Here is a 17,897-nt window from a genome sequence, read left to right as displayed (position 1 = left end):
CTCAGTCCAGGAAATATGACTTAATCATCTCAGCAAGCACAAAGAGGGAAAATGAAATCCACCAAATATAGCTTCCAGATAAAATTAAAACCAAGTAAAGAAATGGTCCACTGGGCTAGAAAAAAAAGGATGATAAAACAAAAGATATTTGAACGCAATGATAAAAAAAAAATACATGACCCCCTAGGCCGCATCCTGTGGCCATGTTGGTATCCAAGGGCTGTGGTGCCACTGGGCTATGGTGCTGTCTGGTCCAGGGATGCCACTGAGCACCATGTCTGGGTCGGTGGCCCTGCAGCAGCCAAGGTCTATGCTAATGTCCGTGGTTCCTGTTACCACCAAAGGCAATGTGGATGCCAGGGGTCTGGGCCCCCACCTGCGGTCATGTTGGTGTTGAAGAACCTCACTACCACAGGGATCAGGCTAATCCAAGTGGTCTGTGCAGCCACATGGGACTGGGCCCAGGCTGCTGCCTTGGACCATGTCTGGGTCAATGGCCCAGCAGCAGCCACGGTCTGGACTGGTGTCCATAGCTTGTGTTGCCATGGGGGTAGGGGGTGTCCTAGGAACCATGTGTGTTGAAATCCAAGGGCCATGCTGAGCTAGGCTTGTCCCTCACTGGCCCTGGGATAGCTAGCCCTGCCTCTCACTGGACACTTTGGCAGGAGAGCTGGCACCCCCCCCCATGGGAGAGCTGACCCCAGCACTCAGGAGAAATGGCGCCACCCCACATCATAGACACGAGAGAGCTGGTTCCAATGGCATGGACCCAGGAGAGCTGGCTCTGCCCCTCATCTAAGTGGGTAATCCCAATGGCCTGGATTGACCAGCTCAACTACTACCCAGGCCCACATCCTGGGCCTTGGGTTGGCCCAGCCTAATAGCTGCCCCATTTTTGACCTGCTGGAGTACACAAAGAGACCGGTTTTGGAGAATGATAGCTGCAGAATCTCCATGACTCAGGGCAACAACAGGATACCTGAGAGGCACTTCAATGATGGCCCAGCCCAAGGATGATGGTGAACCAGAAGACTGGAACCAGACCAATGACTCATTGCAATGAACATTTTGCAGGTGGGGCTAATTGGACAAAAGGGGTGTACTGCGTGACACACCTCAGCTCCTAATACCACTAGGATGAATGATGAGGGGCTGGAAAGCTGGAGGAGTAGGTGAGAGATATGGAGGGACTGGGAGGTAAACAGGATTAGGATGCATAATGTGAAATTTCTAAAGAATCAATAAAGAATTATGTTAAAAAAAAACCCCACACGACCCATCTTCAAATGACCACCAAATTTAAAATACATCTTTTTATCTAATTTGATAAACAGATGACTTTATGATATTCCATATAAAAATATTAGTATAATAAATTTCTTTTAAGACTAAGAATTTGACTCGGGAGGCAGAGCCAGGTGGATCTCTGTGAGTTCGAGGCCAGCCTGGGCTACCAAGTAAGCTCCAGTAAAGGCGCAAAGCTATGCAGAGGAACCCTGTCTCGAAAAAAACCAAAAAAAAAAAAAAAAAAAACCACTAAGAATTTGTACTGATATGTGATGAAAGTTGTTCAAGTATATACACAAATGTTTATTATAGGCAGCTATACTATACTAGCATAATATATATTGTATAGTTATAAAAAGTACATAAAATAATATGATTAACCCCAAAGTTTATAGATAGCAATTTAAATAATTTTAGACCAAGACAGGGGAATGCAGGAAGAAACAAACATCTCTGTATGGCATTGCAAACATGACCCTTTCCAAGATTCCTGTTGAACTTCAGTGACTATCCTGGTGGCAATAAGAAGTGGGACCTTTTAGAGGCTCTCAGGTCACAGGACTCACCATTCATGAATGGCTAATACTGTTAGTGTGACAGTGAGTTGGTTAGTGTGTGACTAGGTCCTGATGGAAGCATGTTCAGCCTGATCTCCCTGGTGTCCTCCATGCTCATTTGCAGTCCACCACATTATGACCCAGAGAGAAGGCCCTATTAGAAGTCATAATCTCTGATCCCAGAACCATTACCCAGTCTCTGCCATTTGTGTTATAGCTACAGAAAACAAAGAATAGTGCAAAGACAATGGTTGAAGGCATTAACGTTGAAGATTTTAACATTTAAAATACAGAGCAGAGAACACAGTCCCAGCCACCTTTTCCTCTGGTCTTGAGGACAATGGTCCTCCTCAATAAGGCAATGAGAAGGTAATTGTGTCCTTTCTGTTACATTCTACATTATTCTCCTTCATGTGAGCTTCTCACGCCTCTTGAGACTATCAGAGCAGATCACTTGACTCTGGAAGATTAAACTTTCAAATGCTTAAAGTTTAAATTGAACCAGATCCTACTGTCTATGCTTGTTCTGATTTATCCTTTATAACCCACTCACAAAATATAAAACCTGAAACTGAACCAGAAAATACAGTGTTGTGGCACACTGAAAAAGCCACGTATGGTGACTTACACAAGCAATTCAATGACAGAAACTTAGTGTTAAATCTCCACAAACCTGACTGGAAATCAGTATTTCCTCTTGGTAACTAAAGTCAGAGTTCTCAGGCTCCCTGCATAATTTTACTTACAAACAAAAGAAATGAACTAGTTTTGAAGATTTCATCTGCCTTAGAGATGAACAACTGGACTCTTATGAAAGGTAAGATTAGCCAGAATTAATTTGTGTGAAGTAATGCTAAGCATACAGATGGAAAACATTTGTGTTCTGATTGCATATAAATCAGGAATTTTGGCTAATACACGCTTATAATATTATAACATAATCATATCCCGAAGGTATTGAACAGTGACAAACACCAGGCTACCAAAACTGTAGAAATTACTTTCTTATTAAAAACACTCAAACTTTCAAATGGTTTGGCTTATTATTCTCCCATCAACATGCCTATTTTTAATAATTTTTCTTAATAAGTTGCTTTGTTCTCAATATAATCAACATCTATTTAAGTAAAGGAAATTGTGTTTGAGACTCGAGAAATCTAAATACTACTACAATTTTGAAACAAATATAACTATAAACATTTGTTAAATATGATTATAAATATAATACTATATTTATTATTAGAGAGATTAGAGATTATACTATTACAAATATAAGCTTAATATAGTGGTTTGAGTTTTTGTTTTTTGGGTTTTTTGTTTTGTTTTATTTTTGGTTTGATTTGGTTTTTCAAGACAGGCTTTCTCTGTGGAGCTCTGACTGTCCTGGAACTCCCTCTGTAGACCAGGCTGGCCTCAACCTCATAGAGATCCACCTGCTTCTGCCTCCAGAACGCTGGGATTAAAGGTGTGTACCACCACTGACCAGCTTAATGTAATATTTTGGTATAATTCATCAAGTTAAATATATACTTCAGGATAAGTGACTCCAAGTGTAGATTCAGGTACAATTTTAATTTTATGGGGTTCCCCCTCAAAAGTGTTCAGTATTTTAAAATTCTAAATGGACTTTAACACTGGTTTGTTCATGATCTGTTTGCTGGAGTATAAAGTAGGCAGAGCAACAAAAAAATAAGACTTTAGGAGTTGACATTTGTGTCTAAACTGATCAAACTATACACTTTAAATAGATGCAGATTTTGGAAACCAGTTATACCTCACTAAGGCCATTTTAAAGAACATGTCTAAAATTAATGATTAGTGCTCTTGTGTCAAATAAAAAATGACTGACTCCCAATTTCAAGCTAGGTTGTGCTTTGGGAAATTTGGTTCTCTCTAAAACAGTCTTCACATTAGCAATAACTCCCCAGCAGAGCAGGAGTGCTAACTGATTTAGACACTGAATTACAAGCACATGAGATCCTGCCAGAAAGACAGTGGCTTTAAATATTAAATAAGCCTGCCTTTATTTGTAAAAACAATTAACTATCTTTTACCATAGTAAATTCTTGAAAAGTTCAGAGAGACAATGCTGTCTTGTAAGAGATACTTAGCAAAAGTCACTTCTGTGGATGACTTTGGGTAACCCATGCTGCACACAACGTTGCCACTCCTCAATGTTCATAAGAATAACTGTAATAAACCATATGGAAGTATTTGGATATTTCCTAATTAATATGGTTTTGTTTCTAGAAGAAAGATGTTTAAATATGTTTCAGTCTCCAGTGTTTGAGCTGCATTTAAGCAGTTTCTAGTACAAACAAAATTTATACTTAATATGAATTTTGAACTGTAAGGTTTTTGAGAAGTAAATAAAGGACTACAAGCTTTGTTCTTGTTCTTTAGAATCATGTGTCCACAGATAATTCCACAACATGTCTTGCCAAAAATAGGCATATGAAATATGTGACTTATGTTCTGGACAGCACCTAAGAAGATATCCAACAGCAGCTAAGAATTAAGGAAGACAGTCAGCCTTGCTTCTTCTGTGAAATGCAGAATCTGGTCTCTCCTATGCATTACCATGTTTGTCCTAAAAGATCATCCTATTTATGTACTCATATCCTCTGAACCTTTCTGAAGCCTTTGTTTCATCCAACATGTTTTGAGGTCCTTCCAAGGAGTTAGGCAGATCAACAGCTCCTTCTTTTCCATTGTTAGATGACATTTTTTTTTAAATAATGGACTTTCCATAGATTGTTTATCCTTTTTTACCTACTGAAGAGCATCTCAATTGCATTGAGGATTTGGCAACTACAAGCATAGCAAGTTTAAACTTTAGTGAATATATAAACTAATGAATTTTTTTCACTACAGACTTTAAAATATAACAGGAATAAGCAAGGATGAGCAGGTATCTCTGTAGTAGAATGTAGAGTATTTGGCATTTCGCCCAAGAGTTCCATAGCTGGGTCACATGGTAAATCTATCTCTAGCTTTTACAGGAATCTTCACACTGATTTTGATAGTTGCTGGAGCAGTTTGCAATCCCACCAACAATGAATGAGTGCTCCCTTCCCCCACCTCCATGCCAGCATTTGTTGTCAGTTTTTTTGGTTATTTGTCTTTCTGTCTTAGCCATTCTGACAAGAATAAGATAAGGATAGAGAAAGGAGTATAGGAAAGAAAAACACTAAAGATCTTTGAAAACACAGTGTGAAGCCACCTACTGAGGAAGTTCCACAAAATATATTCACAAACATAGGTAAAGGGGGTTTAAATGGAGTTCCCAATAACCTATGATGGGGAGGGGACAGTGCTCCCCCCAAAAAATGTTATAGGAGTAGCCAATCACTTTCTGATTGGATTGAAAGCTTGTATGCCCCATACCCTTAACTAGTCCAACAATCTATGGCTGTCTAGGTCACCGCCCAGCAGGACCTAGTATTGTTATTCTCCCAAATGGACATAGTAATAAATTGCCCCCTAAGTTCTTATCTTACACTACTAGATTAGTGCTTCTCTCCACCCTTGTTAGAGAAGCTTATGTTTTGCAGTCGGTAGCAATTAATTCAGAGACAAAATACAGGCCAACACGCAGAGAGGAAGACTGTGGAGTCCACGGGTTTAAATGAACATATATATCACATCCTCCCCAGAAGGCTCAGGCATCCTTGTGAACTAGATAGAGAGTGGAAAGATGTAAGAGCCAGAGGGAGTGGTTGACCCTAGCAAAGTAGCATTTACCAGACACAACAGCTGCACACACAAACTCACACTAGTTATGGCAGCATACACAATGCTTGTACGATATCAAGCCAGACCAAATCTCAGCATGGATTCAGGAGGGAGGGTCATGAAGCCCTTGGCTGGGGATCTAGTAGTAGTTAATGCCTCTTAGAAGGAAGAGAATTGCTTTTTGTTTTCAATGATGTAGGCTCTGAGAGGCTACACATGTTCCAGTAGATGTTTGTATACCCGTTTGTAAGCAGCATTAACAAATCCAGCGAGAATTTTAAAAAAGAGAGGGAGCATATGAATTATGGAGTAAAAGACGATGAAAAGAGAAAAGGGGGGAATGGAAGAGAAGGAATGGTGAGGTGGATTGGATCTAAACATATTCTATACAAGTATAAGTATTAAATAAGATATTGAATGTAAAAGGCATTAAATAAAGAGTTGACCTCAGTAGTATCTTTTAAGTCTGTAAAGTCTATGTACTTCTCTCTGCTTTTGGAGCCATAATATGGGAGAAAATGCTGTTCAATGAAAAGTAAGCTTTAAAATGAGGCTTAATCTCTTGCTCTCACCAAGTAAAAATGATTCCTTCTACAGAAATGTGGTTTGGAGAATGTACTAGTGTCTGGAAAAGGAAATGTCTGTGAATTCTTACATGCAAACTGTCAGCATAAATCAGTTATTTAAATAAGTTTCGTGTCTAGGTGTGTTTCTCTCTAGCAGTTGCTCCAGAGGTGGCCTTTAGGCCATTTTAATAACAAAAGCCAGAGTATTCAGAAGCACAGAGAAAATAAACTACATAATTCTAACCTGATCAAAGACAGTCAAAGAATAATCTGTTAAAAAAAAAAATATTGCAGTGTCTGAATACCGAAGCACCTGGTCTTAACACTGGAGTGCAGAGAGGGCTGGGACACTGTGGAGCTGGAACTCAGGGTGGCTGGTATTTTCCCTCACCAGAGCAAAGTATGGCCTCTCCAGTCTTCCATCATGTAAAATCCTTCAACAGTCACATGCACACTCATATGCACACACATGAACACACACACACACACACACACACACACACAGACACTAAGCCTTCTCACAGATCATCAATCATTTCATATTCATGGTAGTATTTCTCAAAGACAATCAATAGAACCCTGGCTTTCTAAAACACCCTTTTAGCAGGTCCCTTAGCATCCAGTCAAGAGATATATGCAGAGTAAATACAGTTAGCATTTTTATTAATGATGAAAAGCAATGGTAGATAAAGAGCCCTAAAGAAAATCAGGCAGTGCATAAACTTCTCTGTCATTTATTTTTCCTATTGACACTCACTGCTTGTGTGTTCCCAACTAGCCAGGGCTACCTGGTGAGAGCCTTTCTCAAACAAACAAACAAGCAAACAAACAAACAAACAAACAAAAAAGCCCCTCACATCATACTCACTAATTCTGGGATAGACACTCCCACCCCCAGGTAACAGGCATAAGAATCAGATATGCACATCTATTTTTCTCCATTACATAAATGCACTATGGTATAATAAATGGCTCACATCCGGGACTGAGACCCACACTCCCGTATATCCACAGTGATATAGACTAATACCTGACCATTCCTCACTGAGAAAGAGGATGTGACAGAACTGGCCGAGTACTGAGTGACTGTCTGAAGCAGCCGCTTTGCAAGTGTCAGAGTGTGTTAACCCAGAGGGGAATTCAGGTTTTGGGGGTATTAAAAAAAAACTGTGCCATGTTCAGAAAGTAATAAACAGCTTAGGCCTAATTTAAAACCTGATGTCTGACTTCAAAATCCATGATCCATCTGTTCTATTTCAGAGCCTTCTTCATCTGTGAAACAATACAATGATGAGAAACTAGAGAGCTCAGGTTTTAAAGGCATTAAATGAAATATCCCCAAAAGCATTGCTGCAATTACAATGCACGCCACCAAGTCCTCCATCGATTTTAAATGTCGTTATCCTCCTCCTCACAGAACACAAATCCCTAACACAGACTAGAAGCCTTTAACCACCGTCAATCACCCCATGCTATATCAGAAAGTGTAGGGAGAAATGTGATGTGAAGGGCATCATTCAGCCACTCATTTTCTAAACTAATGAACCCTGAAGCCTTTCCTTTCTCTTTCTGAACACCCTTGTTACAACATCTACTATCTAACAGGCTGAATCCAAATCAATTATAAATAAATCATGAAAGAAAGATCATGTTTTAGGAAAAGCATCTGACAGAACTACAACCCTTCATATTGTATTGGGAGATTTAAATAAAATGTACATAAATAATGTTTTACTAATTTGAACCTGAAATTTCTTTGCTTGACTAGAGATTGTAACCTCATAAGAAAACTGACAAAACATCAATGCCTAACAAATTTTTTTACATGAGGGACCTTATATATGTCTGTTTAAAGTCAATCAAACCTAGAAACACCCTTCTCAACAAAATGGAAAAAGCAAGATAAATCTACATGCAATCAGTATAAAGTGAAAGAAAATTGCCTTGCTGTGACGTAGCATGTCCTCCAACAGCCATGCATACAATTGTACACAAGTCTAATTGACATGGTACTATATATTTGTGAGGTGCAGAGTGAAGGCTGGATACGGACACACTACACAATAACTAACTGTGTTATACTTCCTAGCAAATCAAAGAGAAACATCATCTATTGTCCTAATTGTAGAAAAGAAGTTACTAATATTGTCCCATACTCTTCTGTTTTGTGACAGGATACACGAGGATCAGGATAGATTTCTTTCCCCACATCTTGAAATAACAGAAACAAAAGACTTAAACTGACCTAAATAATAGAGATTTACATTGGCTCCCACTTCAAATAACCTAAATATTAAAATGTGTTCTAGGGTTTAGACTCAATGGTTTAAGTGTCCCTTGGGTGGAAGATATCACCCTTCTCTCCGTTCTTCAGTGGAGAATGTTATATTAATTGTAGGCCTGCTTTCATTTGTGATTGTAGTAATTAGAGTTGGATTATTCCTCCATCATATCTGCTGATACATGTAGGAACCATTCAAGGCTCAGTGAAACATGAGACAGCTTGCAGGCTCAACCAGAGCAACTTCACATGCTAAAATGGCTTGGGCCTGGCATCTGAAGTCCTGTTCTTGAAGAGCTGAGACAACTCACATAGATGCCACCTCAGTGGTTGAGTCCCAGCACTTGTTTGAACACGGTGAGGCATTGATCGGCTGCCATTTAAAGAGCTGGGTATGTGTGAATGTGTGTGGAAAGTGCATCTCTGTTGAGATAAGAGTGACTGATGATCAAATAGTCCATGGTTAGGATCATTAAAACCATGCTATGTTTTAGTGTTTGGGGAAAGGAAAAGAACAAAACTAAAAGAAACTGGTGAGAATATGTGGAAGACCATGTCTGAGTGAAGTCAGGCTTCTTTGGGTGTCTAGCTCTTAGGTACTGACAGTCCTTTCTGAATCAAGTAGACCCTAGATTTCATAATTGTCATCTACTTTGTAATGAAATTTCACATTTTATCCAAGAATTTAAATATATGAGGATACTGATAAGAAATCCAAGAGATAGAACTACTGAGTCATTTAAATTTCTAGCCACCTAAAAGTATTTTATGTGTAGAACTGTTTTGTCTGCATGTATGTATATGAGCCATGGATATGCTTGGTGCTCATGTAGGACAGAAGAAGGCTGGCTGCCCAAGAATGGGAATTGTGGGCTGCAGTGACCCACCATGTGGATGCTGGGAGGGGAATCTGGGTCTTCTGAAGAGAAGCAAGGGGTGTTAACTGATGACCCATCTATCTATTTTTAATTGCTCATTTTGCAATGAACAAATGAGAATTTGATAATGGTTAAGTTAAAATACTTGCATACTTAAAATACCCTAGAGAAAGGAACCTTACAAGATATATGCCAAAATCAGATAATAACTCTTGAATGTACCTTAACAATAATTCCTTCTCTTACATCTACATAACCTAGAATGGAAGAATATACATCCATATATAAAATACATAGGTCTCTTTGTCACATTTTTATTTATTTTATATGTATACACGTTTTGCCTGCATGCATGTCTGTGCACTATGTACATGCATGGTGCAAGAAAAAAAATGAGAAGAGTTCAGCAGATCCCTTGGAACTGGAATTAAAGCCAGTTAGTTATGAGCTACATGTGTGTGCTGGGAACTGAACTCAAGTCCTCTGGAAGAACAATCTGCTCTTAACTGTTGAGCCATCTCCCCACCCTCTCTTGTTTCTTTTAATAAGTATCAACACTAGTGCCCTTGTTTTTAACAGACATATATGTGGATATTGTCCAATAACCAGAAAGACAGGTACATGTATTCTATTGGCTCCAGGGTTACCTTACTGGGATTTTTTTTTTTAAATAACAATTAAAAACTGGGAAAATTTGCTATTTGGAGCCCAAAGTGCTTTCACCAGTCAGTCAAAGTAGATGGATTTCTTTTTATACTCTGCAAATAAATTGAAGTATAGATGACTCAAATATAATCTATTCTCATATTATAAAGGTATTTAGCCTTGTGTTGCCAACAATAATAAAATGTTATTGAATGTGTCTATGTATCATTGAGAAAAGACAAAAAAGAATTGATGAGTCTTAAAATACACATAAAGTATCTGCATTGTATAGTTCATGTATGACTTTAAGCTGTTTCATTAATAGCTAAAGTGTTAACATTGGATCTAACACATAGTTGCAACATATCTATCATCTATCTATCTATCTATCTATCTATCTATCTATCTATCTATCTATCTATCTATCTATCTACCTGTCTATCTATCTACCTATCTATGACATTGCAAATATATCCCTTCAAAGTCAGCACCCTCAAATAATTTACTATATTTGAGTAACACGCGCATTTAAGTTCTCCAATGTTCCTCAACTGAAAGTTTTTCTCATATACTTACCTACAGTATCACATGGTTCATCTTTGTGGACACAGAAATCTTTCCTAGAAAGGAAAGTAGAAAATCCAAGTAAAGATAAATTCTTTCAGACAACTGTCAGTCATCATGGCTCATGGTCACAGTTACTTAGGCCACACTGTCTATTCCCTCAAATTTAACAGAACTCAGAGTAAGATTTAAAAAAATGATTAATACGAGTTAAATAGCAAAAACATATTATTTAGTCATGAGATATCTTTCTATTCAGTAGACAGTATTTCAGAAATAAAACCCAGTTTTGTTTTAAAATTTTCTGCAAAATTTCATTGTGTTGTTACAAAAAATAGTTTATGATGTTAGGAAATGACTTACCATAGGAAAATATTGTAACATTCCTTCATATGACAAACAAATCTCCAGGTTGAGAGTTTACAGGTAAGAAATATAATTTAAAGCCATCTACAATTTCCTTTCCAAGATTGGCAAAAATTCACAAAGACTGAAAGGGACTTTCAAAAGGATGTGAAGAAATTAGTATTTTACATAAATGAGCTCTATGAATTACAGTGCTTTATGTTAGAGAGCATTCCTTAGTGATACTCTTGTTCCCACATATTCAGGACTTCACAGGACACAATTTACAGAACATAATCAGAGTCTGACTTAAAAGATATGCTATATGAAATAATAATTATTTATATGTTCTTAGTGTTGGGACCTCAGACAATTTACTTAATCGTCTTGCATCTCAGGCACCTCATCTAATTCCTTTGTTGTACAGGAGGAATGTAAAGCCTACATGTAAATCCCTACATGTTTATTGTGCAGGATAAAAGATCTAGCAATGTACAATCATGTAAAATACAGGTTTATCATGCAAGTTAAATGAGTCTCCCACACAAGGTGTTAAAACAATGTCAGACATACAGGAATTATTGATATTTTGATGGATTATTTTGTTGCTGTAATTCTTTTTTTTTTTTTTTTTTTTTTGGTTTTTCGAGACAGGGTTTCTCTGAGTAGCTTTGCGCCTTTCCTGGAACTCACTTGGTAGCCCAGGCTGGCCTCGAACTCACAGAGATCCACCTGGCTCTGCCTCCCGAGTGCTGGGATTAAAGGCGTGTGCCACCACCGCCCGGCTTTGTTGCTGTAATTCTTATACCTATTATAAGCAATAGCCCATGCCTTAGCATTTAAGTTTTATATAAATTTTACTCTTAAGAAGACTGACACAGTTAATTTACCATTTCTGCATGTGTATATTTGCACACATGTGTGAATGTGTGTGAGAGAGAGAGATATCAGAAATTAGCTTTTTAAAAAGATCACTATCAGTTATAGAATCTGAATCCCATGGTAAAATAGAAAATACATTTTAAAAAATTCAGTGCACAGGTACTGAGAGATGAATCAGTGACTGGGAGTACTAACTACTCTTGCAGAGGATCTGGACTCTGTTTCCCGGGATCCACAAGGTGGTTCGTAATCACCTGTAACTCCACTTCTAGGAAATCAAGGCCCTCTTCTGGCCTCTGATGCATGTAAATTCATTCATACACAATCAATCAATCTTTTAAAAAAGTACACCAAGATGAACTTCATGTTTTTTCAGCAGACTTTTTGTATGATGTTGGTTTGTCTTTGCATTGCACCCTGCCTCTTTTTGTTTTGTATTGTTGAGAGAGAGAGAGAGAGAGAGAGAGAGAGAGAGAGAGAGAGAGAGAGAGAGAGAGAACATAAAGTTGGGTGGGAGGGAGGAGAGAAGGTTCTAGACAAAGGAGTTGGGGGAAAGGAAAACATAGTCAAAATGTTTAATTCAAATTAAAACATGATCAAAATTTTTAAATAAAAAATCTATAAAAACCAAATGGAAAACCGAATAAAACAGGCAAAAAAGAAAAACTTGGTGTATAACTTAGAAGAAAAGAGGGGGGTGTTTAGGATAAAGTAGAAGAGGGTAAATATGGTCCAAGTTCAGTGTATGCACATATGTAAATCTTAAAGTGTCATATCTTTGTGCAATTAGCAAACACTGATAAATAAAGACATACAAATATTAATCATCCAAAAGATACAGGGCAGGACTGCTGAAACCTCATCGGTGATATTGATATTAACAATCATTTTCCACTTACACGTTGGTTGAGTCGGCAGAAACCTTTACAGTGTGGCAGCTGTGTCTGGTCTTACAAATTTCATTGCATATGTAAATGCATTATTTTCTCAAACAGATCTATACATGTTCCTTACATTACCGATTACATATCATGAGATAGAGTTGTTTAATGAAATAAGCAACTCTGGACTGATTTTTGAATTTCTTAGTAAAGAAGAAATATTAAAATTCCATTAAAGTTATAACTTTTTGATGTTTCCATGTGTCTATTAATTTTTGTTTTGTTCACTTCAAAGCTAAGTTATTGAATAATTAAACTCTCTAAGTTTTATGGATTTTATCTATTTTGAGTTATTGGTTTTATTTCTGGATAAAGATCACATTTATCTCTTGTTCTAGTTTGCTCCTCTGCTGCTATGATTAAACACTGACCAAAAGCATCTCGGGGGAGGAAAGGCTTTATTTGGCTTACATGTCTCAAGCACAGTCCATCATTGAAGAAAGCCAGGACAGGAACTTAAAGAGGCGCACAGACAAGAATCATGAAGGAATGCTCTACTGGGTTGCCTCCATGCTCATTTTCAGCTCCTTTCTTATTCTTCCAAGGACCATCTGTTCAATGGCAGTACCACCCACAGTGTACTGCTCCCCAAACACACTCATACATGCTTACATGCCTAGAGCCCAATTGGATGGAGGCATTTCAATTGAAGTTCCCTCCCCGCAGAAGACTCTTCTTTGCATTAAGCTGACAAAAATGAACTAGACCATTCCCTAAGGTTCTCATCATGAATGTGTCTTTTAGGACAGTTTTTCTTGGTATTGGATTCAATTTTCATTTTTCTATGAGTCTCTTGCAAATAGCACATGGTTAAAACATGTAAAGCTAGCTGTATAATATTCTTGCAAATTATTCAATTTATTGATTATATTTATTATTGGTATATTTGGATTTACTATTGTACCAGGCTCTTTATTTGGGGTTACCAAATCGTGACACACACTTATGATTACTTTTGAATGCCTGGCCTTGCTAGCTCTTTTAATTTAAATTAACCTGTTTCTCTTTATCTATGTTTTGTCTTGGGCCTTTTTACCTTCTTTCTTTCTGTATAATCTACTTGCCCTCTGTCTCTCTGTCTGCCTAACTTCCCTCCCCAGATATGTCCCTATTCTCTCCTCCTCCTGGATCTCTTATTATTTCCCTTCTTCTTTTCGATCCTAGATTTACCCTCTTCTTGGAGGCCTGCCTAGCCTTTCTCCAGCATAGCTATTGACCTTTCAGCTTTCTACTAGACTAATCAGGTTCCTTAGGCAGGCAAGGTGAAACAGATGCAGGCCATCTTTGCATAATTAAATACACATCCTTACATTGTTAAACAAATGCAGCATAAACAAAAACAACACACCTTTACACAGTTAAAGAACTTGGGAAATGAAAACAAAGACATTAAATGCTTTTAATTCGGCATCTTCCTTATCTTTTCCTGTTTTTATTGAATTTTGTGGTTTTGTTTTTCATTTTTGTTTGTTTGTTTTTGTTTTTTTAGATAAAGTCTTTCTATATAACTCTGGATAGCCTAGTAGTGCCTGAAATGTAGCCCAGGCATACCCCAAACTTGTGACAATCTTACTTCAGCCACCAAGTGTAGACTTTATAGATGTACATAATACCCAGCTATTCTGTTTTGTCTTAGTAAAACACTTCAGTTCCATCTTGGCTTAAATAATACCTATCATCTATCTATTAATTTATTTTTGTGAGAAATACATTCACACAGGGACAACTCTATTTGTGTGCGCTGGTTCGTGTGTGTATGTAGATGAGCATGCTTATGTATGAGATCAGAAATCAATCTTGGGTGCTGTTCCTTATTAGGCACCTTGCTATTTGTTTATTAATTTGGATATAGATTTAATTGGTATGCCTTGGTACTCATCAAGTACACTACGCTAGCTGACCTGGGAACACCAGGGATCACACTGCCTCTGTCTCCACAGTGATGGCATTACGTGTGGGTATCACTACACTGAATTTGTCATCATTGGATTTCCATGACTACACAGAAGTCTTTTTTCTAATGCAGTTGTTTTCCATCTTCATTTACAAATCTCAAAATAGGAACGTTTTCAAGCCATTAGTGCTTCCTTAGCAATTTGTCTGTATGCTTAAAGTTTTCTTTTATGCATTACAATTTGTCTTCTTTTTACTAGACAACACATTATTCTTTCTTCATATTACAAAGTAAACATCCATAACAGCAAATTGCCCCAGGTTTTGTTTCCTTTGTTTTCAGTATCTTCCATTTATTCAAAATAGAAAGCTGACTATTCTTACTATAGAATTTTGGTGGTCATTATTTTGAGACATAGTCTCACTATGTAGCCCCTGCTGGCCTCAAATTCACAAAGACTCATCTGCCTCTGCCCCGAGAGTACTGGGATTAAAGGCGTGTGCCATCATGCCTGGCTTTGAAGAGAGAAGTTTAGGTTGAGATTATTAAGTCAGAGCATAGAAGATACAATTTCATTTCATTCTCTCACTCATAAATATTGGTTAGTATCTAACATCATATTTTTTTTGCTCTTATTTCATACAATTGGTTTCTGTTTAGTTTTGACTTTTCTTCTCTTTTGGGTCGTTACTTCAGTTGTACGTACGTACCGAGTTGCTGATACTGGTTTTATTTATCTTTTTTGATATTTGAGTTATTTCCAATTCTTAAGATCTATAAACACAGGGAAATGTGTAAGATTATCTCTGCCAGCCTTTCTACTCTGTTTTCCTGGAACATCCTGGGGCATGTGTTAATCAATCCTCTTTCTCATTTCAGCAAATTCTCAATAGCTTTTTGTAATTCCAGCTCTTAAACACTCTGTACAGTCTTCTTGAAGAAGACCTCAGATTTACCATCCATCTCATTAATGCCCGACTCATCTATACCTAATCTGCTCCTCAACCAACAAATGGAGATTTTAAAGCATAAACACCATATTTTTATAGTATTGTTTTTCAATGTTCAAAGCAAATATTCTGCTTTCCAAGTATTTCACTGTCATATCTGGCTTTTCACTCTTAATCATGTAAGCATGTTTATTTTTTAATTGTCATTATTATTTTTAATGGGTTACTCATTAATGTTACATTGGCTTCTCATATCAATGATAATCCAACTGTGCCCTTTACAATTAATTATGAAGTCAATCAACAGTTCTTTATTTGATTTACTTTTGTGTGGTATTTATAGGGTGATTGGTTGCGGGGGGGGGGGCATTTTGTTCCCATCCTACAATCCTGAATGATACAGAGTGAGCATGACAGCCTATAGTTGATGCTAGAGCTTTGACTACACATATAATTTTATGTAAGGTCTAGATATCCATAAGTTATAGTCATCTGAATTGGTTTCATTTCTCCTTCCTACTTTGCACAGCTCTGAAAGCTTTTTTCTGCTAGACCTTTTTAAAAAAAAAATCACAAAACAAGATGTGCAGCGAACTTCAAAGAAAGTATTTCAAAGAACAAACTCCCCCTGGGCAGCTACTGCATTTCCTTCTAAAGTCACACTACTCTTTGACAGACCTTTTAGTTTACGGCTAATCTATGCACATAAAAAATGCTCCTTCTACTTTAAATTCAATTTATAAGTGTTCTAAAATGGGGCATTTTCTTATTATCTAGTCAACTATATGAACACAAAATGAGACAAAATGAACTCATCTGTGACTTACCAGATAGAAATGATCATAAAATGATATAGATTTAACAACAAATATCAACATGTAAAGAAAAAGGCACATATGCATTATTTTAATATGCAAAAACTTTGATTAAATCCTTTAAAGGTCCACATTAATGTTTCAATAATAAGTTCTTATTGTCTCAATTAAAATCAAATACTTCTTTTTCTTTGTTGTCTGTTTGTTTTTGAGACAGGGTGTTATGTAGCCCAGACTGGCTCTGCTGTCTGATTAGTCAAGGTGATTCTCCTGCCTCCTGAAAGCTAGAACTACAGGTATGCATTACAACTTGTAGATACTTACCTTTTAACACCTGTTTAAAGCTATCTTTACTCAATTGAAGATTCTAAATTATTGCAAAATCAGTGATTGAAACAAATTATTTTTCCTTCAAATGTTTAGAGGAAAACAAAATGTGTAGTGATGATAAGAACGAGATAGGGATGAATTATTTTAATATAAACACTCACTAAACTATGCATCTTTTCTCCTGGCAAATTTCTGACAAAAAATTCCATGAAAAAGACATAGAATCGACTTTAATTGCAAGAGTAATGTGAAAGGATTGAGCCAACATGAGGAAGTTCAAACTCTAAATACTTTGTAATACTAGGCACAGGGGACTTAGTATGAAATTAATGCATGCAATTATAACTAGTACTTAGGAATGCACTGATTATTTTGTGGCCATACATAACAAATTAATGCAAGTATGTGGCTTATCATATAAATGTCTCCACAATAAATGAAGAGGGCTTCTTTTTGAATTTTTTGGGTGTCTTAGCGGAGATCCCATGTCTAAAAATTCCCTGGAATTCAACTGAGGTAGACTGAGGCCCTCTTGAACTTTAACCTTTTCCTTAGTTTGTATGTGATTTAGCATCACATCTTCATCCACTTATGCCAAAGACACCTGTGAAAAGAGATTGTCTTATCAGCCTGTGATGGGCTTGTCCCATCTCCAAAATGCAATAGAAGTATTTAGAAGTAAGATAAGCTGTTTCCTAATTACTGTGTGTTTCTGTCCTACTTATAGTGCAGTGTTGAAACTCGTCTGCAGAAATGTTAAGGTTTTGCTCCATACACTATCATTCTCCATGCTGTTAAAAGAGTAACAGGATGTTAATTTTTCATGGATACTTAAGGTTGGCTCTTAGGAATATACGCCTTAAAGTCTATTATTCGAAGTGAATTAAAGCCACTAAGTAAAACTCATTTTTAGTTGTTAAAAAGAAATAGCGAAGAACAGAAAGCAAACATTGATGAACTAAATAATCAGATTATATGTTTGCCCTGCGAGTTCTCATGCCTATGATTTTAATTAAAAAAAGAATGTCCTAACAACACACTGCAAAATCAGATGGAAGTTCATGTACATGTCAGTGAAGGTACAAAATCTTATCTCATACATGTTACAGCTATTGCAACTAAACTTCCTCCAAGGCAAAGTTGTAACAGTTCCTTCAACATACAAAAAAAAAAAAAAGAAACATGGAAGGAAGGAAGGAGGAAGGAAGGAAAGAAAGAAAGAAAGAA

General features: G+C 37.1%; 1 protein-coding gene across 2 annotated transcripts in view; it reads right to left on the bottom strand.

The window, feature by feature from the left end:
* The window catches only part of Adamts19 (ADAM metallopeptidase with thrombospondin type 1 motif 19), a 201,833-nt gene that overhangs the window by 113,980 nt on the left and 69,956 nt on the right, over window positions 1-17,897 (bottom strand). For both annotated transcript variants that reach the window (XM_006983018.4, XM_076555293.1), the window contains one exon: window positions 10,526-10,569. In XM_006983018.4, the coding sequence (XP_006983080.1) occupies window positions 10,526-10,569 (44 nt within the window). The remainder of the gene's footprint in view (window positions 1-10,525; window positions 10,570-17,897) is intronic.

The sequence above is a fragment of the Peromyscus maniculatus genome, chromosome 19 (assembly GCF_049852395.1).
Source record: "Peromyscus maniculatus bairdii isolate BWxNUB_F1_BW_parent chromosome 19, HU_Pman_BW_mat_3.1, whole genome shotgun sequence".
In the NCBI taxonomy this organism is placed as follows: Eukaryota; Metazoa; Chordata; class Mammalia; order Rodentia; family Cricetidae; genus Peromyscus; species Peromyscus maniculatus.
This window is presented reverse-complemented; position numbering and strand designations above follow the sequence as displayed.